At 45.4% G+C, this 25,193-nt stretch overlaps 2 protein-coding genes across 3 annotated transcripts in view; one reads left to right on the forward strand and one right to left on the reverse strand.

The window, feature by feature from the left end:
* The first annotated feature begins 8,731 nt into the window (after positions 1–8,731).
* On the forward strand, positions 8,732–15,521 carry FICD (FIC domain protein adenylyltransferase). The gene is made up of 3 exons (XM_075898773.2): positions 8,732–8,814; positions 9,585–9,932; positions 12,287–15,521. The coding sequence occupies exons 2-3, from the start codon at positions 9,635–9,637 to the stop codon at positions 13,360–13,362; spliced, it is 1,374 nt and encodes a 457-aa protein (XP_075754888.1). The 5' UTR covers positions 8,732–8,814; positions 9,585–9,634; the 3' UTR covers positions 13,363–15,521.
* A 7,407-nt stretch (positions 15,522–22,928) lies between these two features.
* SART3 (spliceosome associated factor 3, U4/U6 recycling protein) overlaps positions 22,929–25,193 on the reverse strand; it is a 31,503-nt gene continuing 29,238 nt past the window's right edge. For both annotated transcript variants that reach the window (XM_075898772.2, XM_075898771.2), the window contains exon 19: positions 22,929–23,962. In XM_075898772.2, the coding sequence (XP_075754887.2) occupies positions 23,782–23,962 (181 nt within the window). In that variant the 3' untranslated portion in view covers positions 22,929–23,781. The remainder of the gene's footprint in view (positions 23,963–25,193) is intronic.

Raw genomic sequence — 25,193 nt, forward strand, 5'->3', positions numbered from 1 at the left:
ATACTGGGGCTGGGCCAGACCGGGGAGCACAGTGTTTATCCCTATGCTGGGCAGATAGGAGCCATGAAGCTGGCAGTTTCCCATTTCACCATGAAGCCACTTGGTGATGCAGGACACAGCCCAGCCAGAACAGTGACCAGCAGCCAGCTGGTAACTGTTTGGTATGGATAGCTTAGTGGTTTGAGCATGGGCCTGCTAAACCCAGGGTTGTGAGTTTAATCCTTACTGAAGCCATTTGGGGCAAAAATTTGTCAGGGATAGTACTTGGTCCTGCTGTGAAGGCAGGGGACTGGACTCAATGACCTTTCAAGGTCCCTTCCAGTTGTAGGAGATAGGCAATCTCCATTAATTTTTATTCTTTTAATTTAATTTATGGTAGCTGTCCGGGAAGCTTCTCAGGGTGAAGTACTGCAGCAGTGAGCCGTGGGAACCCGGGTGACAGAGCATTGCCCCTCCTCCTGCAGCTAGGCACTACAGCTAGCCAATGACTCCTTGCTGGAGCACCACACGAGGGGACACCGGCTTATTTTCACCTGTGGGTGCTAGGAGCAACACCCAAAGCCTTTCATCTCCCCCTTATTTTTAATTTAGAGACCCAGTCTGCTGAGCCTATGAATTTGGGACTGACCTTGGACTGTGTGTTTGCTTATTTCCTTTTCTTAGAATAACAGGGAGAGAACCAGGATTGGGGAGTCTGTGTCTCTCCACAGCATCCTTGCTCATTTCTAATTCTCACGGTTGCTATGGGGACGAAGGCTCATACTTCCAACGGCACCATTTCTTTCTATTTTTTTGGTGCTCCAAAAGCCTTTCAGACCCAGCTAGCACCTGCAGACCCCACCTCATTATGCAGCTGTCTTTGTGCTGCCAAGCCTAAAAGTTTCCATCATGTCAACTCATCTCTCTCTGTTGCTGGGCCCCCCCGGGTGCCAGAGCACCAGGGATCCAGACCTCCGTGCTGCAGGCTCTGTGTGGAAATCTACAACAAGTAGGTCAGAATTTCCAAGTGTGGAAAGGGGGGAAAAAAACTCTTTGAAACTGACAGAAGCTTCCCAGCTGGGAAGGACAGGAACAGTTCCTGCTGAATCGGAGAAACAGCCCCTCTGAAACAAAGAAGGTCCCATTCTCAGAATGCCAAAAACCTCCCACAAATTAATAAAATACAAAGCACAGCCTCTGATATTAACCAGAACTAGGAATAACCCACCCTGAGGAGGGATCAGAGTAGGAGGCAGACTGAATCTGCATTAGAGATAGCTCCTTCAGCTCAGTTGTAGGAGCTTTCTGCTCCCATCACCTGGAGATTGGCCAGTATAGACTGAATCTAACTGGTCTGATTCTGATCTCGTACTGGGCTAAAATCAGAAGCATCTCCCTGAAACTCCAAGAAGCTCTACTGGTACACATGCTGTGCAAGTGACAGCTGCCCTAGGCCATACAAAAGCGGTGTTTGGTCCCCCTCCCTGCCTCCGGCTGAAACTGTGTCTGTGCCAAGGACCAAATTAAACCCTGAAGCAAGTAGAGTCAGCTGCATTGTTGTTTGTATTCATGGGGAAAACTGTCAGCCAACATCTGTGGAGCCACCACCTTGTTCTCCTAGGACTCTCTACTGTTGTGACACCTGCAACATCCTGACAATTGTCAGTGCATTGGCTGAAGCTAATGCTTCTTGAACAAATATGCCCACTGTACTCAGATCTCATCCTCTCTGCTCTCTGTTCCTTCTTCGCCCTCAGTATGAGCCTGCTCCTGCATGCGCTCTGGGGCAGGGGCTCTTTGATTGGTTTGCACAGCACCTCGCACAGTGAATCTCCAAACCTTGAAGGGCGCCTTTAGCCACTACTGTAATCCCGCAGTGTACCACCCATTTCTTGGTATCCAGAGGAGCCCATCTGCTATACAGGAGACGGTCTCTGCCAAAACAGGCTGGCAGCTCCATGGGTGACAGCCTGCTAATCTTTTTCACCAGCAGCACCAAAACCTCTTTCCTTCATATTAATTCTGTCATGAGCTATCTCTTAACCATGGTCTTCTGATCCATGGGTCTCAGGTGGAATCGTTGTGAATGAATCTCAAGCACTCTGCATTAACAACTAAACCTTCCTAGCTCAGTCAAACTACCACAGTCAGCAATGGAGAGAAAATAAGAGCTTGTAAAACCTCTACGTCTACATATCTGTTCATCCCACCAGGTGCAGAAGCAGATTAATTTAGTAGGTGCAGTGGGTGTTCAGCTTTTTGCAGGATCAGACCCCTTGCCAAGGAGATGGGTGAAGGCAATTGCTTCACTTTTATTGACATGCAAATCACCAGCACTAATGGTGGTAACTTACAGGGTTCATATATTTTCAAACAGCCTGGCAGGGAGACACATCAGGGAGGCATATGTGGCAGTCAGTCCAGAATGTCTAGTTATTATACGGTCAGCAACTCTGTGTTCACTTCAAGGGCAGCCCGGAGCCAAACATAGAGGGAAAGTCACTTGGTCGTTTATTCTCTTAAGGCTCATTAGATGCCGTGGCCTCAGTGACCTCGTTTTGTGAGCCACACGAAAGTGATGACAAATGCCCTCGTGGAATGCAGGACAAAAACATTTTGTCATTTTGAGTCAAACCCAGACCTTGTTGGAGAGCCACATAACCATGTCTGAGAAAAAGCCACTTTCTCATCCTGCCAAACTAGCAGAGCTGGGAACCTTTCTGGGCAAAGTGAGTTCTGAATCTGTAACATTTTTCCACTTCAAAACCAGCCTGTTGCTGCATGGAAACAAGGTCTCTCACACTGAAATTGCAGGGGTGGTTCTCCCTACCATGTGGACCCATATTAAAAACACGAAAGCTGCAAAGCTTCATCCTCCTAGGCTTTGAATCAAATTTTCATACTCCTTTGGCAGTATGGGATTGTGAGCTCCCTGATGCCAAGCATGAACAGAGCACCCACACTGCCTTGTAGTTTGAGCTGTACCATGCCAACCCTGCAGAATGCCAGGCCTACGGCCGAGTCACAGCAGGAATCAAGCACTGACCAGCTGCACTATCAGCATAATCCAGGTTCTACATGCTTTTTGACCAGAGTCTGACCGATTTGTGGGTGAACAGAAGAGGAACTTGGGTTCAAACTTGAGTCAGTTTAATGTGCAATGTAAACCTTTCCTTTGTATCTTACTGTCTTTTGGGCACTTGCCAGACTAGCAGCAGCCTGCAGCCAACTGGCAAACTGGGATGACAGCAAGCCCAGGAAGTAAAGGGAATTTCTTCCTCCCCATATGGACTGTCTGTTCCATTTTCTCAAGCTCCGCTGAACTGGATTTGTCCTTACACCAGCAATGGGCTGCATGAGTGACCCTCCATCTAAGTGGGACACAAAAAAATTGTAACCAAGAGAGTCTCGCAGGATAGGGCAATTGTGCTAACTGCGCTTGTGTACCTAGAATTTGTGGAGAGTGCTGACTGAATCATTGTGGCACTTTAATTTAATGCAGAGGGAGCTCTCAACTCTCACATTCAATCTTGTGTGCAATCAGCACATACCTCACTTCACATGTCTTGCTTTAAACGTGTATCACTTTAGTAATACTAGTTGGGGAAAAAAACCTACATGGACAGAAACTAGCAGATGTTGGCAACCCTGTGCATGGGCAACAGTAAACAAAATGTCTTGTAAGTCACACATAGAACCCCATTGGGCTGCAGGTTGCCCACCATTTCCTGAGACTGATATTATAGGGCAGTTTTGTCACTCAGACGTGTTAGGGACTCGCTATATGAAACAAGCCCAGTTTCCTGAAGTTGAAATTGGAAACCACTGAAGATTCTGTGCATGCTTGCTATGATTACACAGCATGGCTTTTGAAGTTTCCTTTTTGTTCATTTATTCCCAGTGTTACAATCCAATCTGCTACAGAACCTTGCTTTGGGCATTTATTAAGAGAGCCAACAAAGACCTCTGTTTCAGTCTCATCCTCATCAGAGCTTTGTTCCCTAGCCACATGTGCATGGATGTGTTTCGCTTTTGTATTTCTTTGGCATTTGTATTGAGAACAACACACAATAGCAAAATTGTTGCTTCCGTTGCATGCCAGGCATGCACTTTTGGTACTAGATGTCTTTGCATTGTATTGTGATTGTCTCCATGTACCACCCCCAGATTTGGCCTCTGCCTTTTATTTACCTTTGTCCTGTCTTGCATACCAAGGTGCTTCACATGTTTCACTGCTTGCTAACGCTTTTATCTGGGAAGTGCCATTTTCACTAGCCTACCAAAGCTTTTTGAGGTCCATTTTCACAAGAACCTTCTTCTGACCTGGTCATCAGCTACACCCCACAGATAATCTGATTTCTTCTTAGTCTGTTTTCTGACCATTCAAAATCATAAGACTTAGATCTGACATGCAGCTCTCTAGTTTTGCAGTCAGCAGTGTCTGAGGTGGCTAGATTCTTGCTGAGAAAATGTGCTTTTTCACCAAATGATATTCTTACATGGATCATCATATTCTGGACAGTTCTGAATGACTTTGCCTGCCAGTTTGCAATTCCTTCACCCCAGCACTGGGATGTATCACAGCCCTTCAAAGGCCTTGATTTCACCCTCTCCAACACTGAGAAATTTGGGGGCATTATTTCCTCCAGTTTTGCAAAGATCGAATTTTCCTTAATACAACGTAATAAATGTATGATACCTAGGAGAGCATGTATGAGATGGCTGCTTTAGTTCCTGACACAGCAGGGGATATGACGATGAATACCATCACAAAATTGATTCTTGTGGCAATCCTATACCAGCTTTTACTTAACAGATACACTTCCAACATAACAATAAAGACAGCCTGTCAGGAAGAGAATTCAAATATGTCCGTTACAAACAGCAGCATCAAGGCAACTTTCAAGCAAATCCAGGCAACTGTCAAGCAATTCTAAGAGTCTCCAAAGCTTTTCTGGTGTTTCTCTCAGCCTTAAACTCTGTTTTTCATGCTGACTGCATCTAAATGCAGAAATATAGACCAAGTCCAGAAGAAAAAAAAATTGCAATATTCTTTACAGGAAGAAAAAAGCAGAATGAATTACTGCCATCTAATGGTTGGAAAGAGCGTTTTCTCCTTTGGATAAACTACAATGATTCTGAGGTAGGGATGAGGAAATAAAATGTTCTGCCATTTAAAACTGTTGCTGACTAATAATATGATCAAGCCTTTACAATTCAGCTAATTGGATATGATCTTAATAGATCTAGCCTATGCATCTGTAATTGTGTAGCTGTCCTGACATGCCTAACAGAGCATTTCTAGGGCAGGGGCACCATGGGAGTCAATGGTGAAATTCAAACCATTCTGAACATTCACACCTGCTTTTGGCTACTTCCTGTCTATAGAGCCTGACTAAAGAGCACTGCCAAGGAAAGTAACCTGTGGGCTGGATAAATGTACAAACATACAGCCCTAGACAATGGAATGTAACATTACAGTAAATGAACTAGCATGTGCATGTATCTATCATGACCCTCTGAATCAATAGTTCAAGTGTCTTAGGCCCTATATTGCTAATGATGATCCTCCTTTAGCTCAAGTCATCATGGCCTGTGCTTCTGGAATTCTTTCATTGCTACCCCTTGTAAAGGTGGAATAATGACAGTATGCAACAGTCCTTAAGCTGTCATGATATGTCATTATACTTGGCATTTATACAGCACTTTATAAACATGGACTCATTAACCCTCACACCACTTCTGAGAGATAGGCTGGTATTTTCATCCATGGTTTACACATATAGCAACTGAGTCACAAAGAATCACTTTTCAAAGGCCAGTGAAGAAGATAACATCAAAGCCACAAATAGATCCCAAGCATGCCTGGCTATGGATGTTCTGCTCGCATTCCACCTGATCAAATCTAACTGGCTCACCACTGACAGAATATAAATGTGCTTCCTAGCATTTACTTTGGGGCTGTTTGGATTAAAAAACAAAACCACCTGTGTCCTGAGATGCAGTTGTTTTCTATTCCTCAGTAATTCGTTCCCCAGTTAGGTTTGGGTACAGGGGCATCAAGGGCAATGCATTAGGTTTTTGAGGGGTCCGTGAAACATTTTGGCCAAGAATCTATAATACAAAGGCTGTTTTATTGTTCCAAAACATGTTCCTCCACATTTTGTCATGGAGGACACTGACATGTTCACAATTAATAGACTACATGGTAATTTCCTGCTGTAGGGATTGCCTTGGGCTCAGTTTGATGCTAAGCAGTCTCTGAGTTGAGGTGCTGCCACCCTGCCATTAGAGATGCAGGTCTGAATGAGCAGATCAAGCTGCTTTTGTCAATCCCAATAAAACAAAACACACACACACAGCGACATCCCAGTTCAGAGAATAAGGTTACTGCATTTTGTATGTATGATCTAAAATGAACCACAAAGAACTGGGGAGATTCTTCATCCTCCATCCGTGTAATGGCAACACCAGGGAGAGGTCTCTGTCTCCCTTCCCTGGAATCATTCAGGTGATAGCAGCAATCTATCTCTATGCTGCAGCTGCCCAAGCCCAGCCCTATGGAGCAGTGGAGAGCAGCCCAGAATCCAGGTCAGTGTGTGATCTCCTGCTAAGAGCAAAATTTCCTATTAATAACATTTTTACGTAAGTGTCCACCATTTGCTTGGTAATATTTAGGACACAGAAGGCAGCACTGTTGCTCTTCACTCCCCCCACCCCCAACAGCCCCACAAGCTTATTGCCCAAGGAGAAAACACAGCAGTGAATGTCCCTGAAAAAGATTGTGTCTTGGACCATTACTGGGAAAGAGAGTCACAATCCCATCATTTTAGTGGGAGGCAGAAAAGTATGAGTATTGGTAGGGGGCATGGGGAGGGAAGCAAGCTCTGAGGAGAGATTTAAAGTAGAGAGGGGGAGCTCCAAGTACAATAACGTAGGAAGGCTGGATTTATGCTTCAGGACTGACAGAGAATACAGGGCAAAATTATCTTCCTGATTCTGACACTGTAAAAAGTCACACTGTGCCTAAGTTCCCCATGTATAATAAGGGTCAAACAACTCTTCTCTATTGCACCAGGTTTGTTTTGAAGGCAAATGTTTTAATGTTTAAAACTTAAAAAACAACAGATAGACTGGTAGCACTTTAAAGACTAACAGAACATGTAGATGGTATGGTGAGGCAATGTTAATGTTTGTGAGGCAACTAAGTGCTAGTGAGATTGGGAAGGAGAGATCTCCAGTCATAAAGGGCATCAAGGAAAAATGCAAGTGAGACAAGGAAGGATCCAAATGAGAATTGCAGCCTGCTCATTGCCAGCAATTCAAGAATTTTCCTCTGCTTTGATAGGATACTTTGTTCTTATAAAGACCATTATAAAATTATAAGAAAAAAGTGAAGCAGGTGAGCATAATTAACCTCATTTCACAGCTCAGAGTCCAACAGTTATGTAATGTGTTTCTGCTGCATAGATGAGAATAGTGAGTGACCTAGCTTAGTACTTCTTGACTCTTCACTAGTGTTGTATCATAGCCCTCTCTCTCTGCTAGAGTTATAGCAGCAATGGGCTATGTGCATTCTGAGTGCAGAGGACTTGTAGATTCTAAGGCCAAAAGGGATTATTGACCCTTTTGTCTGACTGCCTGGGTAACCCAAACCAAAAACCTGCCTCACAATAATTCCTTGAGCCAATTGTCCCAGTCTTAATTTAAGAGTGTCCAGTGATGAAAAAACCACCATTCACCCTTGGCAAGTTGCTCCATTAGCCTTCATTGCTAACACTTTGTACCTTCTTTCAGCCTTCCTTCAGAGGTCATGTTCTCTAGACCTTTAATCATTCTCGTTGCTCTTCCCTGGACCCTCTCCAATTTCTCCACATTTTCCTTGAAATGCGGTGTCCAGAACTGGACATAATACTCCAACTGAGGCCTAACCAGCGCAGAGTAGAGCGGAAGAATGACTTCTTGTGTCTTGCTCACAACACTCCTGCTAATGCCTCCCAGAATCATGTTTGCTTTTTTTGCAACAGCATCACACTGCTGACTCATTCCGCTTGTGGTCCACTGTAACCCCGAGATCACTTTCTTCCTAGACAATCGCTTCCCATTCTGTATGTGTGAAACTGATTGTTCTTTCCTAAGTGCAGCACTTTGCATTTGTCTTTATTAAACTCAGACCATTTCTCCAATTTGTCCAGATCATTTTGAATGATGACCCTATTCGACAAAGCAATTGCAACCCCCCCACCCCCAGCTGAAGAGGCCTTGGGCAACAGAAGCTGAGCTCCATCCCACACAGCTCCCAGCACACCCCTGGCACCCCATGGAGAAGATACAGGAATCACCAGGAAAAGAGAAGGACCCAGGTGCTCATCTCCCCCCAGCTTCCCAGCCACAGCGGGAAAGGGACGCCACACCCACACCCACACCCACACCCACACCCACACCCACACCCACACCCACACCCACACCCACACCCACACCCACTGCCCGCTCTCCAGCTGAGGGCTGGCTGACCCGAGCTTTTAAGCAGAGAAGCGCCCGCCCAGCCTGACCGAGAACTCTGCTCATTGGCTGGTAGCTCTGGGAGTGACGTGACAGTCCCCCTCTCGCTGCTGTCCACGAGCCTCTCCGGCACCGGAGACGTGGAGCTGAACGGGAAACACCGCCGGAAGAGAGGCGGGGCGAAAGGAGAGGGATAGGCCCGATGGCCAATGAGAAAGGGAGGCTGGGGCGGAGCAGCCAATGAGGGTGAGTGGGGGCGGGACGGAACGCCGCTGAGATCAGCCCGGCTGGAGACCCGACAGTAACCGGCGTCTGGGCGGGAGGGGCCGCCAGGTCAGCTGAGCTCTGGGGGCCGCGGGCGGGGCACTCTGGGGGGGGGCTCGGGATGGAGCCGGGGGGGTGTCCCGAGGCTGGGGGGGGGGCTCGGGATGGAGCCGGGGGGGTGTCCCGAGGCTGGGGGGGGAAGGGGGCTCGGGATGGAGCCGGGGGGGTGTCCCAAGGCTGGATGGGGGGGGCTCAGGATGGAGACAGGGGGGGTTGTCCCGAGGCTGGCTGGGGGGGGCTCGGGATGGGAACGGGGGGTGTCCCGAGGCTGGCTGGGGGGGGCTCGGGATGGAGACGGGGGGGGTTGTCCCGAGGCTGGCTGGGGGGGGCTTGGGATGGAGACGGGGGGGGTTGTCCCGAGGCAGGCTAGGAGGGGCCCTGGCATCGCCCAGCTGTGCTGGAGCTATGGGGCAGGGGCTGGTTGTTGGGGCTAAGGCAGAGTCACTGGGAGCTTTGCTGCCCCAGGTGCTGCTCCCCCCCTGCCCACTCGTGCTGGGGACCCGCAGGCAGCCCCTTCCCATGTGCTCTGGGTGTGGACGGGGGGCATTGACCTGGGCACTGCCCCCAGTGCAGCACAGACTCTGCCCCCAGGAGCTTCCAGACAAGAGAGACCAAGGGTGGGATGTGAATCAGCAACACCAGGGCAGGCTGGGGATTTGGCCCAGATAACCCAGCCAGCTCGTGGCAGAGGTGGGAAGAGGTCCCAGACCCATGCCTTAGCTGCTGCATCATGCTGACACAGTTACAAGCCTCCCTGCTAAAGTGCTGTCTGTTCCCAGGTGTGACCCAGGAGAAAGGAGATGCTCCTTGTGTCCATCCCTGAGGCCAGATGAATCTCTTGTCGATGGCAGTGGTGGCGGATCCTGAGCTGAAATGGATGAGTCTATGGCTCCGGGTCCGATGGGCAGCAGTGCTCGTGGTCCTGGTGGGCTCTCTGTTGGTGCTGTTGCTCCCACTGGCTGCAGTAGAAGAACAGTGTCAGGCAGTGCTCAAAGGACTTTCCTTCCTGAAAAATAAATTGGGAACAAGCTATGTAGGGATTACAAGGTACACAGGGCAAACAACTGGACTCAGCGTGACTTCAGGTGGATTAGAGTTGCTGGTGCTGAAACCCAAAGCCTCTCCAGGTGAGAAATGGGCTGTCTGGGAGACTAGGGAAATGTTGTGGGAGCCATGTTGCAGACACAAGTTAGAGAATGACTGTACAATACTCTGCATTTTTACAGCACACTTTTATTCAAGGATCTTCAAGCATTCTGTAAACATTTGGAACCTGCGCCAGACCTCTGCAAGTTAGAGAAGTTGTCCCCATTTTACGTAAGGATTAAACTAAGATCAGACACGTCAATAACAAAGCTGTAAATAAAAGCTAAAAATCCTGATGCAAAGTCCCTAGCTGGATTGATTTGAGCTATGAAAGGAGTGCCTGGTGGTATTCTAATAGCACTGTTTGTCCTTTGAGAGGTTCTTTCCAGATGTTCTTCTGTTCCCAGTAATGTTTCATGACAATCATGTCAGGATCTTGCACACAATGTATTGAACTGATGGAAAGCAGCCTGGATTTTTGGAGCATTTTTCCAAAATTCTGAGATTGATGCATTCAAGAAAGAAGTTAGCACAAATTGTACAACTACATTATTGACTTCTTTAGTCAGAATTTGGTTGTGGTTTTAAAAAATATTCAGAAGAACCACTGCACTTATAGCACTTTAATTTTGGCTACTTCAGAGTGCACTAGGAAGATATTAAATGCTTTATAATAAAAAAAAACAGTGGAAATGTTGCTGCAGACTGATCCCATTATATGCCTTGCATAATTGGCTATATGCATTTTCTAAAGTATCAGCTGTCGGCCATTTCTGAAAACTGGACACTAGGCTAAGTGGACCAGTCATCTTATTGGAATAGCAATACCTGTGCTTGCTTGCTTGCTGTGCTAAGCAGGAAGCCTTCTCCAGAAGCAAGCTGTGTGGGCAAGGCTGGTCCTGATCTACATATACCCTTCTCTTTAAACTAAGGTTGGGGTACTCTGGCAAGGCTTTGCTGGTACCACTGTAGGGCTATGTCTACACGGGCATGATTTTCGGAAATGCTTTTAATGGAAAAGTTTTCTGTTAAAAGCCTTTTTCGGAAAAGCGCATCTAGCTTGGCAGGACGCTTTTCCGCAAAAGCATTTTTTGGGGAAAAGCGTCCGTGGCCAATCTAGACGCATTTTTCCGCAAAAAAGCCCCAATCGCCATTTTCGCAATCGGGGCTTTTTTGCGGAAAACAAATCTCTGCTGTCTACACTGGCCCTTTTGCGCAAAAGTTTTTCAGAAAAAGACTTTTGCCCGAACGGGAGCAGCATAGTATTTCCGCAAAAGCACTGACAATCTTACATGAGATCGCCAGTGCTTTTGCAGAAATTCAAGCGGCCAGTGTAGACAGCTGGCAAGTTTTTCCAGAAAAGCGGCTGCTTTTCTGGAAAAAGTGGCCAGTCTAGACACAGAGTGTGAATGGAGTTCATACCAGCAGAAGTATTTCTGACAGTATAGCTTGTAGGGATGTAATGGTGTAGTTGATTAACAGATTATAAAAAGGTTATAAGTTAATGTTCTAGACCAGTGTTTCCCAATTTTATGGGGCCACAGAATCCCTAGGATTGCCTTTTAAAAAAAAAAAAAAAAAAAAAAAAGCCCCTGCCTTGTTTCATCAAGAAAAAAAAAGCTCCTCCGCCGCATTTTGTCGAACAAAAAAAGATCAGCCACCACAATTACCACCGCGGCTCTGTCTCTTTAGGAGGGGGCAGGGTATGCTGGCTTTTTGCAGAACCTTTGCTTTCCACGAAGCACCAATTGGAAAACACTGCTCTAGACTACACACATTTTTCCCTCCACCCCTTGCCAGTAAACTTTTTAGCAGGCTGGCCAGCAACCCAGCTCAGTCCCGGCTTGCACTTGGTCCTGGACCTACCCTCGCTGTGGCTCTGCATTTAAAGTGTATTAGGAGCCAGGTGAGCAGGCAGCCCATCTCAGTTCCAGCTCATGCCAGGTCTGGGAGCTCAAACCTCTCCATCCCCATGACAGGGGCTGCCTGGGGACAATAGAATAGTTGACTAACCCATAAAAATTAAATGAGGTTAATCGACTATTCAGTTAACTGATATTTAACATCCCTATTTGTTTGTTCCAGCATACTTGACTCCGAGTGAAAGAAATGATTCCTGCTACTGTGCTGTTTGCTAGTATAACAGCATCTACACTAGAGGCTTTGCTGGCACAACTGTGTTGCCCTGACCAACATAGTTGTGCCAGCAAAAGTTTGTAGGGTGGACCTTGCCTGAGCTTCTGGTATTTGCAACCCAGAGTAAAGGCTAGAACAAATTCTTAATATCACTCCAGGCTTGATTAATATCATTTTAATATTAATTAAAGGAATTCTCTTAGGGCTTTCTGTAGTGCCCATTACTGTAGTGTCTAAGTACTGTTGTTGTGCATTTCAGAAGTCAAATTAGAAGCCAAAGCAGCTTTGAACCAAGCCCTTGAAATGAAGCGTCAGGGAAAGCGTGAGAAAGCCCATAAACTCTTCATGCATGCTCTCAAGATGGATCCAGATTACGTTGATGCTCTGAATGAGTTTGGCATATTTTCTGAAGAGGAAAAAGACATCATTCAAGCAGACTACTTGTACTCCAAAGCATTGACTATTTCTCCTTGTAATGAAAAAGCTCTGATCAATCGGGACAGAACTCTGCCTCTGGTTGAAGAGATAGACCAGAGATACTTTAGCATCATTGACAGCAAAGTTAAAAAAGTGATGTCAATCCCCAAAGGCAATTCAGCCCTGCGGCGAGTGATGGAAGAGTCCTATTACCACCACATTTATCACACTGTTGCCATTGAAGGGAACACATTAACACTTTCTGAAATACGGCACATCATTGAGACCAGATATGCTGTTCCTGGGAAGAGTCTAGTGGAGCAGAATGAAGTCATCGGTATGCATGCTGCAATGAAATATGTGAATACCACGCTGGTATCCAGAATAGGCACTGTAACTATCAGTGACATTTTGGAGATACACAGGAGAGTCCTGGGCTATGTAGACCCAGTGGAAGCTGGGAGGTTTAGGACTACCCAGGTGTTTGTCGGACATCATATCCCACCCCATCCTCAAGATGTTGAAAAACAGATGCAGGAGTTCGTACAGTGGATCAACTCGGAAGATGCCATGAGCTTACACCCTGTGGAATTTGCTGCCTTAGCCCATTATAAACTGGTATATATACACCCATTTGTTGATGGCAATGGAAGGACCTCCCGCTTGCTAATGAATCTCATACTAATGCAGGCAGGCTATCCACCCATCACAATCCGTAAGGAACAAAGGGCAGAGTATTATCATGTATTAGAAGCAGCCAATGAAGGAGATGTAAGACCTTTCATACGCTTCATTGCAAAATGTACTGAGACCACTTTAGATATGCTGCTTATTGCCACAACGGAATATTCGGTGGGTTTACCTGAGGCTGATGGCAGCACTACTAGATACAAGCAAACTATTCCAGTCAAAACGTGAATGGTATGGTGACCCAATGACAAAATGAATGAGGGCTACTCAATATTCCTGTTGAGAAACAGCTCCATAAGAAAAGAAAATCACTCTTAACATTTCATTTATTTTATTTAAAGTTTAATAAATTAATATACTTTATTCATTATCTTTATGCCAAGCTAAACTGTGAAGTGTTGGTGTTTAATGTGCACTATGTCCAGCTTGTGTTACTGAAGGGGAAAGGAGAGAGAAATCCAAAGTGAGGCCAATTTAGAAGTATCATCCAAGCCATAGTTATACCTAACTGAATTTCTACAATCCTAGATGGGATGGCTTTCTAAAGCCAACACCTTGTAATTGCCTTGATGCCAAGTCTGTCTTCATTTGTATCTCAAAGGGCAGGCATGAGCATCCTTTCTAAACATCACAAGCTGGGGGGTAGTATTTTGTTTTGCTACCATTGCCTTATTTCACTTTCCAACAAAACCCTTTCTAGTCAGTGTTGTAGCACTTTATTTAGAAGCCTTTTAGAGGGATTATTTTACAATTGTTCAAAAGCTCCAAGTATCCTTTCCTCCTTCATCCCACTGCTATGTGCCATATTGTTCATGTGCAATGAGTAGATTACTTACCAAAACATGTAAAATTAGGGGGTTACTTTTCTTTTTAAAAATTTGTGCAGCCACACTTTCAATGGTTAGTGTTCAGTTCCTTTTCTTTGGTTATGCAGCAATCAAGAAATTTATTTTAAAGTTAGTGTGAGATTGTCCAGGGGAAACTGAACAGACCCTGTCTAAATTTGTCAACTACATTGCAACTTGATTTCTTACACTGTGCATAAAACCCCTCTACTGCCTTCTGCAATTTAGTTAGGACTAGGGGTGTTAAAATGTGTTTTATTAAAGGACAACAGCCTACCTAATGCTGCAAGCAAAAGTTGCAATGCAATAAAAGCGCCTCTTGCAGGGAACACTCCAGTTATGTTTGAAAATAGGTAGCTTGGGTAAAGCAATGGAAAGTAGGATGCAAGCTCCAACCCCATCATTTCAACAGAGAAAATAACAGGTGTGTATACTAGATACTCTATATCCAGCTAGGGCATTTTGAAATGGTGCAAGAGGCTACTAGTCCTGACTGATGGCTTTAACAACGTCTAAATTTCCTGACTGCTATTGCAGGTGAGCTATCAAAGTCATCTCAACAGTATGGAGCGAGCCTCTTTCTGATGCTCTAATTTTCCAAGTACTCAGAAGCACATCAGACAGTTTTCTGCGCTTAGGCTCCAGTAAATCCTAATACTATAGTCTAGTTGTTTGCATAAATGCTTAAGTTGCAGTAATGAAACAATGTCTTAATATACTGCCATGCTCTCTCTGTTGCTTTGGTCAGGTCTACACTATGCAAGAAAGTCAACCTAAAATACACCACTCCATCTACAAGAATAGTGTAGCTTGATTCGATGTACCTTAAATCCAATTTCTTCAGTCTCATCCCTGTGGGAGGTTGAGGGGAAAGATTCTCCCATCCAGTTTCCCTTAATCCTTGTGATGGGAGCACCATCAGTAGTCAATTTAGCAAGTCCTTACTAGACCTGCTAAACTGAACTCCAGAAGAGTAATCACTGGAGTGTCACTCTTGGGGTAAGTGTAGACCTGGCCTTTCATTAAAAAAAAAAAGGAGGGGGGGGCCTTTGAAGTTGAGAGAGGACGCACTGTAACAAACTGGAAATATAACAGCCCAATATATCTTAAATGGATTACCTACAGTAACGTCCTGAGTTTGAGAATTCAATAAGATCTTTCTACTGCTCATTGATATGGATTGGCTATATACGATACTTTTCTGAAGTCACAAGAAGCAGCTTGTAATGTTATGCTGCCCCACCCTCTGACAAATATCACTTAAGGCCTGACACATACCCCATGTAGTAAGTTTCATAATAAAACCAGGAAGGCAATCAAGTATCAAGATATGGTGTTGCCTGTTAGTGTACACTGGTCCATGTTCATGTCATGAATCTTGACTCAATGTACTAGACATTGCTGACTGGGACAAACAACAGGAACTTTTTTAAAAGCATGCTTATTTTTATAGAACAAGATGAGTATATGGATCCTGCACTTTAGCTATTTGTGAAAAATGTTATTTTAGTAACAGATTAATAAAGTATTTTACTATGTAAATCTTTGTTTTGGGATATATCACTTAGGTGTCATTACCTGTTGTTGCATCTTTTTTTCCACAAACGCAGATAGGGATTACTAAACTTAGTTACAGCAAGAATTTCTGGCCAGACTCTGGCTTTTTTTAAATTTAAATTAAATGTAACTAAGTGTAGCTATAATGCGTTGCACTCAAACATTTTTAATTTGCTTCTAGATTCAGAGGTCACATGATGAAAAGTGTATTGTTCCAAGCCTAGGATACATGGATGTTTGCTTCTAGAGCAGTGTGCCTTACCCTTTTTGATACCAGGAACTCTTGCTGTCTTCCTAAACTAGGGAAATCTGGACTGGTATTGGTCCACAAATCAGCTGTTGAGACACACTGTTCTAAAGCACTGAATACAACTCAGGAGATTATACGGAAAACATTATTGTAACACACAAGTTATGATTGACAACTTCTGTTGCAGTTAGTTTTAGGCTACTGAGGTAAATAATTTGATTTAACTTTAAGAAAGCTTAGCACAACTAAAAAAGTACTGAAAATACTGTTTGCTTATAAGAGTGCTACTGTCATGAAACTGACCTCAGCACCTTCTCCCCTATACTCATGTATGTTCTGACATTTGAAACTCCTTCTAGTTTCAGTTGGATAATAGTATTGGTCATTTTCTCTTACAGTAACTTTATACATGACACTGCATGTAACTCAGCTTCTTATTGATCAATGAAGTGGTTTAGAAATTTGTTAAATGAACAGTTCTTGTGAGAAAAGCTAGGTGGTATTGTCACATTGCTACCTTACCATCAGACACCATCAATACATTTTAAAGCAAAGGCACTTAATTTTGGAAGCCCTGAGGGCCACAATGAAACTCTCAGCACATGCCAAAGGCTGCAATTTAAGTGTGGTTTCACATGTATGTAAATATATGCAACTAGCATCTTTCACACTGACGGGCATGAATGCAAAGATTAAGGCAAGACTACACAATATGCAGACCCATTTAAGTCAGTTCCACTGATATTAATAAAACGTAATATTTACCCAATTTCCACCCATATAACAGCACTTTTAGGCTATGTCTACACTGCAGGCTTTTGCTAGCAGAGAGTATGCTAATAAAGTGCTCATTAGCATTTGTCGCACTGTCATTTGCATATTCTCTGCCAATGCTTTTTGCGCAAAAACAAGCAGTGTAGACAGGTCCATTTTGCGCAAAAAACCCTTTTGCACAAGATCCTTATGCCTCAAAAAAGGAGGTATAAGGATCTTGCGCAGAACAGACCCATCTACACTGCTTGTTTTTGCGCAAAAACCTCTTGTGCAAAAAGCCTTGGCAGAGAAGAAGTTACTCACCCTGTGAAGTAACGATTGTTCTTGGAGATGTGCCCCATGGGTGCTCCACTCCTGGTGTTGGGCCCTGTCCCGGAGCCGCAAATCGGACAGCTATCAGAGCCATGATCCAACGGACCGCATGTGTGGCTGCCTCTGGCGGCATTCGCACCTTTAATCTAAGCCCCACTTAGTTCCTCTCACCCGCTATCTGAAATGAGAAAATTCCAGAGCAGGGAGGAGGGCAGGTCGTGGAGCACCCACAGGGCACATCTCGAAGAACAATTGTTACTTCACAGGATGAGTAACTACTACTACTACTTCTTCTTCAAGTGGCCCCGTGGGTGCTCCACTCCTGGTGACTTTGGAGCAGTACCCAAATATTTGAGGGCTCCAGAATTAAGGTGTTTGGGTATGAGAGTGTACTGCCGTAGTCACCGAGAAGTAAACAGCAAATTGATTTACTACAGCATGGTGCTTCATAAAGGTAGTATGGGAGGACCACGTTGCTGCCCAGCAAATGTCCCAAAATGGGACACCTCTTACAAAGGCTGTAGTAGTAGCTATTGCTCTGGTGGAATGAGACCTAGGTGGGCACAAAACAGGTTTGTTACGTAAAGAGTAGCAGGTGGTGATGCATGAAACTATCAGTCTTGCAACACGCTGGGACGTTAGGGGATGCCCCTTGGATCAATCTGCTAATGACACTATGAGACGGTCCAATTTTCTAAACTGTTGCGTTCTTTCAATGTAAAAAGCTAGTGCCCTCCTTACGTCCAGCATGTGTAATACTGCATCTTGTCATGAAGCATGAGGCTTGAGATAGAAGCATGGAAGAACAACCATTTCATTGATGTGAAATTCCGAACAGATTTTCGGGATAAACGCCGGATGAGACCTCAGCGTTACCAATTCTTTAGTGAACACTGTATAGGGTGGTGAAGACATGAATGCTGCTAAGGGTTCAAAGGGTGGATGAGTCAAAACCAGGTGAATCCAGAACCAGGTCCAGGTCTCACAAAGGGGGTGGCAGCCGCCGTGGTGGGTTGAAGTTTGAGAGTCCTTTCAGGAACCTTTGTGGTGGGGTGAGCAAACAAGGAGACCCCTCCTCCAGATGGTGAAACGCACTAATCGCCACTAAGCCTCCTTGTGAGTGCACTATCACAAGGCCTGTGTCGTGGAGATGTAGAATATAATCAAGTGTCTGGGATACATTAGTCGTTTGGGGATCCAGATCATTATTGTCATACTAAGCTTTAAATCTGGTCCATTTGGCTAGATATGTTGCTCGTGTGGAATCTTTCCTGCTATGTATTCATACTTGTTTGACTCTGTGTGAGCATGAGTGTTCGGCAGTGTTGAACCAACTAACATCCATGTCGTGAGGTGCAAGGTTTCAGATGACACAGGGAGCTGTTGTCTTGAGTCAATGGGTCCAGAAGAAGAGAAAGGGTGTACGGTGCTCTCAACAGACATCTGATGGAGCACTGAATATCAGAGCTGTCGCGCCCACGCCAGGGCTATAAAGATTACTCGAGCCTTCTCTATGCTGATCTTTTCTAGGATCTTGGGTACTAAGATGATCGGGGGAAACGTGTATAGCAATGATGTTCCCCAGTGACAGAGAAAGGTGTCTCCCAGAAAGTGACGTCCTATTCCCACCCTGGAACAATAGTTGGGGCACTTGGCGTTGAGTGCAGTCGTGAACAGGTCTATCGTAGGAAATCCCCAGCGGGTAAATATACGATGCAGAATGTCTGTGCGAATTTCCCATTCGTGATCGTTGTCGACACCGGTAAATAAGAGGCTGTCAATAGGGTGTTGTTGCAGATACACCAATTCCACAAATGCATTGTTTCCATACAGAGAGATCGGGATCGGGCATCTCCCTGTCTGTTAATGTAGTACATGGTGTCAATGTTGTCCGTGAGGATTCTGGTTGTCGTGTTTCTTATATGGGACTGAAAGTGTTGGCATGTGTGTCGCACTACTCTTAGCTCGAGTACATTGATATGTAACAGCATCTCCTGCATGGACCAGCGACCTTGGACTGTCAGGTTGCCCATATGCGCTTCCCAGTTGGTAAGAGACGCATCCATCATTAGTTGTTTTGACAGTTGCGAGTGATGGAAGGGAATGCCCGCCATAAGGGTGCGTGGCTTGGTCCACCACTGCAGAGCTTGCCACACGTGTGGAGGTACCACTACCATTTTGTGGACGCTGTGTTTTACCAACATATAAACTGTGGCCAACCAATGTTGGAGGCAATGAAAATGCAACCTTGCGTTTTGAACTACAGTGGTTGAAGCAGCCATGTGTCCCATGAGTTGTAAACAAACACGAATGTGAATGGTTGGAGCATGCGTCAGCGTGTGTACAAGATCTTGGATCGCCCCGAAATGTTCGGTTGGTAAGTAGGCGTGTGCTGTCTTTGAATCGAGTCTTGCCCCTATAAATATCAGGTCCTGTATCGGCTCTGGTGAAGACTTTTGCACATTTATGAGGAGACCCAGAGACTCAAAGATCTGGGAAGCTGTTGTTACCATTTGTCATGCCTCTGTGTATGTTTGGCCTCTGATGAGGCAATCGTCCAAATAGGGAAAAATTGACTCCGAATCTGCGCAGGTGGGCAGCCATCACCGCTAAGGTTTTGGTGAAGACCCTGGGTGCACATGCCAAGCTGAAAGGCAGTACCTTGTACTGAAAATGAACTTCCCCTAATTGGAAACGAAGAAAACGCCTGTGTGCCACATGGATTGTGATGTGGAAGTAGGCATCCTACAGGTCGAGGACTGCAAACCAATCTCCCTTGTTCAACAATGGAATGATAGTATTTAAAGTCACCATCTTGAAGCAATGTTTCCAGAGGTAGCGATTTAACTTGCGTAGGTCCAAAATGGGTCTCCAGCCTCCTGTCTTTTTTCGGATGAGGAAGCATCGGGAATAAAATCCTTTTCCCCAAAACTGCCTTGGCATCCAATGGTGAGTAGGCGCTGAACTACTTGTGTCAACAGATGCTTGTGAGAGGGGTCCCTGAAAAGGGCTGGGGTGGATGGAGTAGTTGGAGGAATGGCAAGAAAGGGGATGGAGAGACCAGATAGTACTACTTCTAGTACCCATCTGTCCAAGGTGATCTTGGACCAAGGTAGGTAGTATGGCTTCAGTCGATGGTGAAAGGACTGGATAGAGTTGTGCTGAACATTGAATGTGGGAGTCATGTTTGCATCCTCGACGGGGAAGTCAAATTTGTTGCTTTGTTGAAGGCTGATTGGACAAACGGTTTTGCTGAGGACTCTTGCATTGAGGACACTGCCGGAAGCGCTGGTTACCTGGGCATGTGGTGGTTGTTTATTAAACATGTAGTCATACCTTCTTTGGTAGGTATAATAGCGCTTGCGCCTATAAGGAGGTGTGTACATTCCTAATGTACATAGCGTGGTATAGGAGTCCTTCCCAGAATGAAGAACCTTATCAGTGTTGGCAGCAAACAGTTTGTGTTTGTCAAAAGGTAGGTCTTCAACCTTAATTTGCAGCTCTCGCGGGGTTCCTACAGAGGATAACCAGGAAGACCGTCTCATGGCCATGGATGGCCATCTGCAATGTGGTATTACAGGAGACATAGCCCTCTTGCACTATGACCTTCAATAAAGGTTTCTTGGTATCCGGCAGGTGTTGCAACAACTCAGCGAATTTTGAATAGCTGTCAAAATTGTGGTTTGAGAGATGGGCCAAGTAGTTTGCAATACATAATAACAACGAAGCAGAAGAGTAAACTTTTCTACCGAAGACGTCTAATTTCTTATTGTCTTTATCTTGTAATTTATTTTGATATTGAGGCACTTTAGCTCTGTGCTACACAGCGTCAACTACCAGTGAGTTAGGCTGGGGATGATTGAAGAGAAAATCCAAACCTTTGGCGGGCACAAAGTATTTTCAATCAACCTTTTTACTTGTTGGAGCGACCGATGTTGGGGCCTGCCATGTTTCATCCACCACTTCCATAATTGCCTCTTCAATAGAGGGGGCAATTTTTGCTCGCTATTGCCGCCGTAGGTTTTTAAAAAGACTGTGTTAATTGGAACATCTGCTAATTGTATGTATCGTGTCTTTGCCACTCTTTTGAACAGGTCCTGGAATTGTTTCAGGTCATCCGGTGGAGGAGTCACCCAGGATCATTGCCTCATCCAGAGAAGAAGAGGAGCAATCAGTTGGGGAAATGCCCTTTTGAGGATCTTCTGTTTCGGACAATTGTCCCTCTTCTGCTTCTGACTGTTCGTGTTCCACGTTGGACTTTTCGATGGAAGAGGCGAATTCAGCTGCTGTGAATTCTCAGGTAAGTATTGCACGCTGGGCGAGCGACAGCTGGAGGATCACCCCCTGTAGGACAGTGAAACGTGATCCCAATGGGAATGGTCTTAGGCAGCCCTATGGTAGTGCCCATAATATCTCAGAGCGTGCTAGAGTAACGGGAAGACCGTGCCCTGCGGATATAGCAGACTCTCCGCAGTGATGATCTAGGTGATCTGTGAGTTGGTGATCGCCTGGGTGAACGAGAATGAGATGGAGAGCGTCGTGTTTCTATGTAGACGGTATCCCTATAGGTGGGTCGCCTATGTGCTTAATAAGTAGGAGAAGTACTGTAATCCTGCTACCGTTGGTGCCTCGGTGGTGAAGGAGACAATCCTGGAGAAAAGGTAGGAGAGGGAGACAATGCCTTAACAGGTCTGAGGAGAATGATTGAAGATGGAAGACAGGGAGCTCCGTCCACGACCAGGGGCGGATGAGAGGAACTGAGCGGGGCTGGACCACGCGCAACAGATCAAAGGCACGAATGCCGCCAGAGGCAACCAAACATGCGTGGTCCGGCGGATCACGGCTCTGATAGCTCTCTGATTCGCGGTGCCAGGATGGGGCGACACCAGGAGCGGAGCACCCATGGGGGCCACTCGAAGAAGAATATGCAAATTACAGCGCAGCAAATGCTACTGAATGCTTCATTAGCATACTCTCTGCTGGCAAAAGCCTGCAGTGTAGACGTAGCCTTACTGTGAAATGACAGTCCATGAATTTAATTACTAAAACACAAATCAACAGAAGACCATTTACTGAATCACCATTGTGGAGTATGTTCCCGGGGAGGCCATGTTCAAAAGGATCCCATTCACAAGCTGCATGATGAGCCCCATATAAACCCAAACCGCACCACAGGCCGCATGTAGTCCATGGGCTGCATGTTGAGTAGCCCTGTTTTAGAGGCAGGTGTCTGAGAGTCTATCTGCAAGTTAGTTTGTTCAAGAACTCCTCTTAAATGGTAATAGTTAGGACCACCCAATTTAGTATGCAGCTTCCTCTTACCTTAACTTAAGGGTCAGGGTTTGGTTGTGGCAGAAAAATAGGATGTGCCTTTGGAAGTCAATTGTTTTTTCCCCTAACATGGAAAAGGAGAGAGCTGACGGGAAGGACGCAGTACTACACTATCACGGCTGGAGGCAGTGAGCATGGGGGACAGCTATGCTGCAGAGTGACCATTGGGGTAGCCGCACCAGAAAGGGAGCAACTAGCTGGGGATGGGGCTCACCCTCTTGCTAGTCACCAGCCCAGGTAAATGACCTCTCTTTCCTAAACTCCTTCTGCTTCTTCCCCTCCCTGAAGTACCACTGGGGCTGGGCAGCATAGCCCTCTCCCAACTGGATCTCAGCATGGCCATGCCAGCAAGCCAGCACAACTCCCCCCTCCCATCCTGGGTCCAGAATGTAAAAAAAGCATTAAAAATATTAACTGTGCAACCAAGCTAATTTCCATCAGTTACACAGTTAAAGGGGCCCCACAGACTCCCAGCTAAACAGAAACAGATAATCATTAGCTCATAGGTTAACCTCTTGCATCCCTAGCCTGGATCTGGGGAGCACTGCTGAAGCTAGACTCTGCGCTGCTACCACCATCCACCCCCAGGAGGCTGCCGGGTCCCGCAGCGTGGCCACGCCAGTGATGATCTATATGGTCCTCCCCATCCCACCCCCAGCTGGACCCAGACAACACCAAGTAAGTTTTCTAGTATTTAAATAAAAGCAACGGTATTTTTTAAAAAAAACCTTTGAGAATTTTTAGTTTAATAAAGCAGTAACTTGCACTTCACATTGTGTACAAAACAAAATTCAAGAAACTGAAGCCATATAGAAACAAACTGTCAAGACATGAAATCGTCATTTAGCAAACAAAATGTAAAATGGTCCACAGTAGCATTTACAGCTTTTACATGAAACAAAATTACCAGGGCTAATATTGTTGATTCAGCTTAAAAATAAGAGTCTGAATGCCATTTACAAATACACAATATAAAAACAGACCATCTTGAGTGGAACATCAACTGAATATATTTTTATATAATTCCCTCCCCTCCCTTAATACTAAAATAGGCCATTGTGGTGAAGTTACTAGCATCTGCCATATGAACTTTTCAGCAAGGAGGTGTATGGGACAATGACTTTGGAAATAAGTCAGTGTGCGTAAGATGTACTGTATGTTACCACAGAGGCTGCCTGCCTACTATCACCAACTGAACCCATGTGAGACCAGTGTGTCTCTACGATCACAGCATTAAGCTGTCATTCAATTGTCTCATTCTTTAAAAAAGTAAAAACAAAAACCAAAAAACCTCTATAAAACTTCATCTTGTAGCCAATCTGCAAAGTGAAGGTTACCCCCTCGCATTACCCTCAATATGAGGGATCATTTAAAGCCATTTTAGCAAAACAAAAAAACATACCCCTTTGCTCTCAGAGAAAAATAAATGACTAGATTTGTACAGCCCCATTCTGAATCTTGGTGAATGCAACAGTCCAGAGAAGTATTTACACAGGAGTGTGACTGGCTGTTTCTCTTGCTAGCATAAGTAAGGACACAACATGGCTTCCAAAAAGGCATTTCTCATTTTATTCTTGCTCACTTTTCCAGTAACAACCTGGCAAAATCTGCATTCGACATCTTTTTAGGCTCCTCCGTGGATTCAGATGAAGTTGCTGGTGAATTCTGGACCATCCCATTCTCAGTCTTTGTCACAAGATTGCTCTGGCGCTGTAATGCACGAGGCACCATTGCCAGCTGAGTTCTGCCCTTTCCCCGTCTAAAAACACAAAAACATGTTTAAGAATATCAAGGAGTACATTTGTTTGAATCAGAAGAGGAAAAAGACAAAGGTTTGTTCACCACAAGGAACATCCAGTTAGCTACTGTTCCTTTCTCAATTGTTTTACTAAACAGGCAATGCAATGTTGACGGTGCTTTCATTTTGTTGCCCTTCAAAGAGTGAATTATAGTGCTGGCAAAGGCACGATGCCTGACAGCTTGGGAGACAGAAGTCTCCTATTTATCCATTGAACAGTTACACAGCAGTAGCACAGCCTCTCTTTACTAGGCTACATCTAGACTGCAAGCCTCTTTAGAAAAAGAGCATCTAGACTGCAAGCGGTACTTTCGAAAAAGCAAGCCGCTTTTTCGAAAGAAAGCATCCAGGCAGTCTGGACGCTCTCTTTCGAAAAAGCCCTGTTTGCATTCAAGAACGCCTTTTTTCGAAAGAGTACTTTCAAAAAAAGGCATTCTTCCTCGTGAAATGAGGTTTTCCGCCGTCGAAAGAAAAGCCACGTTCTTTCGATTTAATTTCGAAAGAACATGGCTGTAGTCTAGACGCAGGTGATGTTTTTTCGAAAAGAGGCTACTTTTTTCAAAAAAAAAACCAAGTCTGGACACAGCCCTAGTGTGCCTGGAATCCTTCTCTGTAAAAACACCTTTCAGACATGAAAGGAGAGCTTGGTCTTTCTACCTATTTCATATTTGGTTGATTATCAAGATCATTCAGGCCAGTTCTGTGCTCAGACATGCCCAGCAGAAATTATCAATGAACAGCTATTGACAATACAGTAAACTTCCGATAATCCGGCACCTTTAGGACCCAGGGGGTGCCGGATTATCAGGTTTGCTGGACTATCGGAAGGGGGGCTATGAGGGGTCTGGGGTGGGGGGGAGGATGCCACCCCCAGACCCCTCATAGCCCCCCCTTCCGATAGTCTGGCTCTGCCCCAAGCATCCTTGATTCAGCCGCTGCTGGTCAGTTTCAGAAGCGGCTGAATCAGGGACACCTGCAGCAGAGCAGCTGGAGTGCTGCCGGGTTGGTCCGGTAGCACCGACCCTTGGCATGGGCGCTCCTTGGCGACTCCTTGGCGCTACTGGACCAACCCAGCAGCACCCCAGCTGCTCTGCCCCAGGTGTCCCCGAGTCAGACGCTGCTGATACTGATCCGCGGCTGACTCCAGGAAGCCCAACCCGAGGCAGAGCTGCTCTGCCCTGGGCTTCCTGGA

Source organism: Pelodiscus sinensis, chromosome Z, assembly GCF_052426305.1.
Source record: "Pelodiscus sinensis isolate ZL-2025 chromosome Z, ASM5242630v1, whole genome shotgun sequence".
In the NCBI taxonomy this organism is placed as follows: Eukaryota; Metazoa; Chordata; order Testudines; family Trionychidae; genus Pelodiscus; species Pelodiscus sinensis.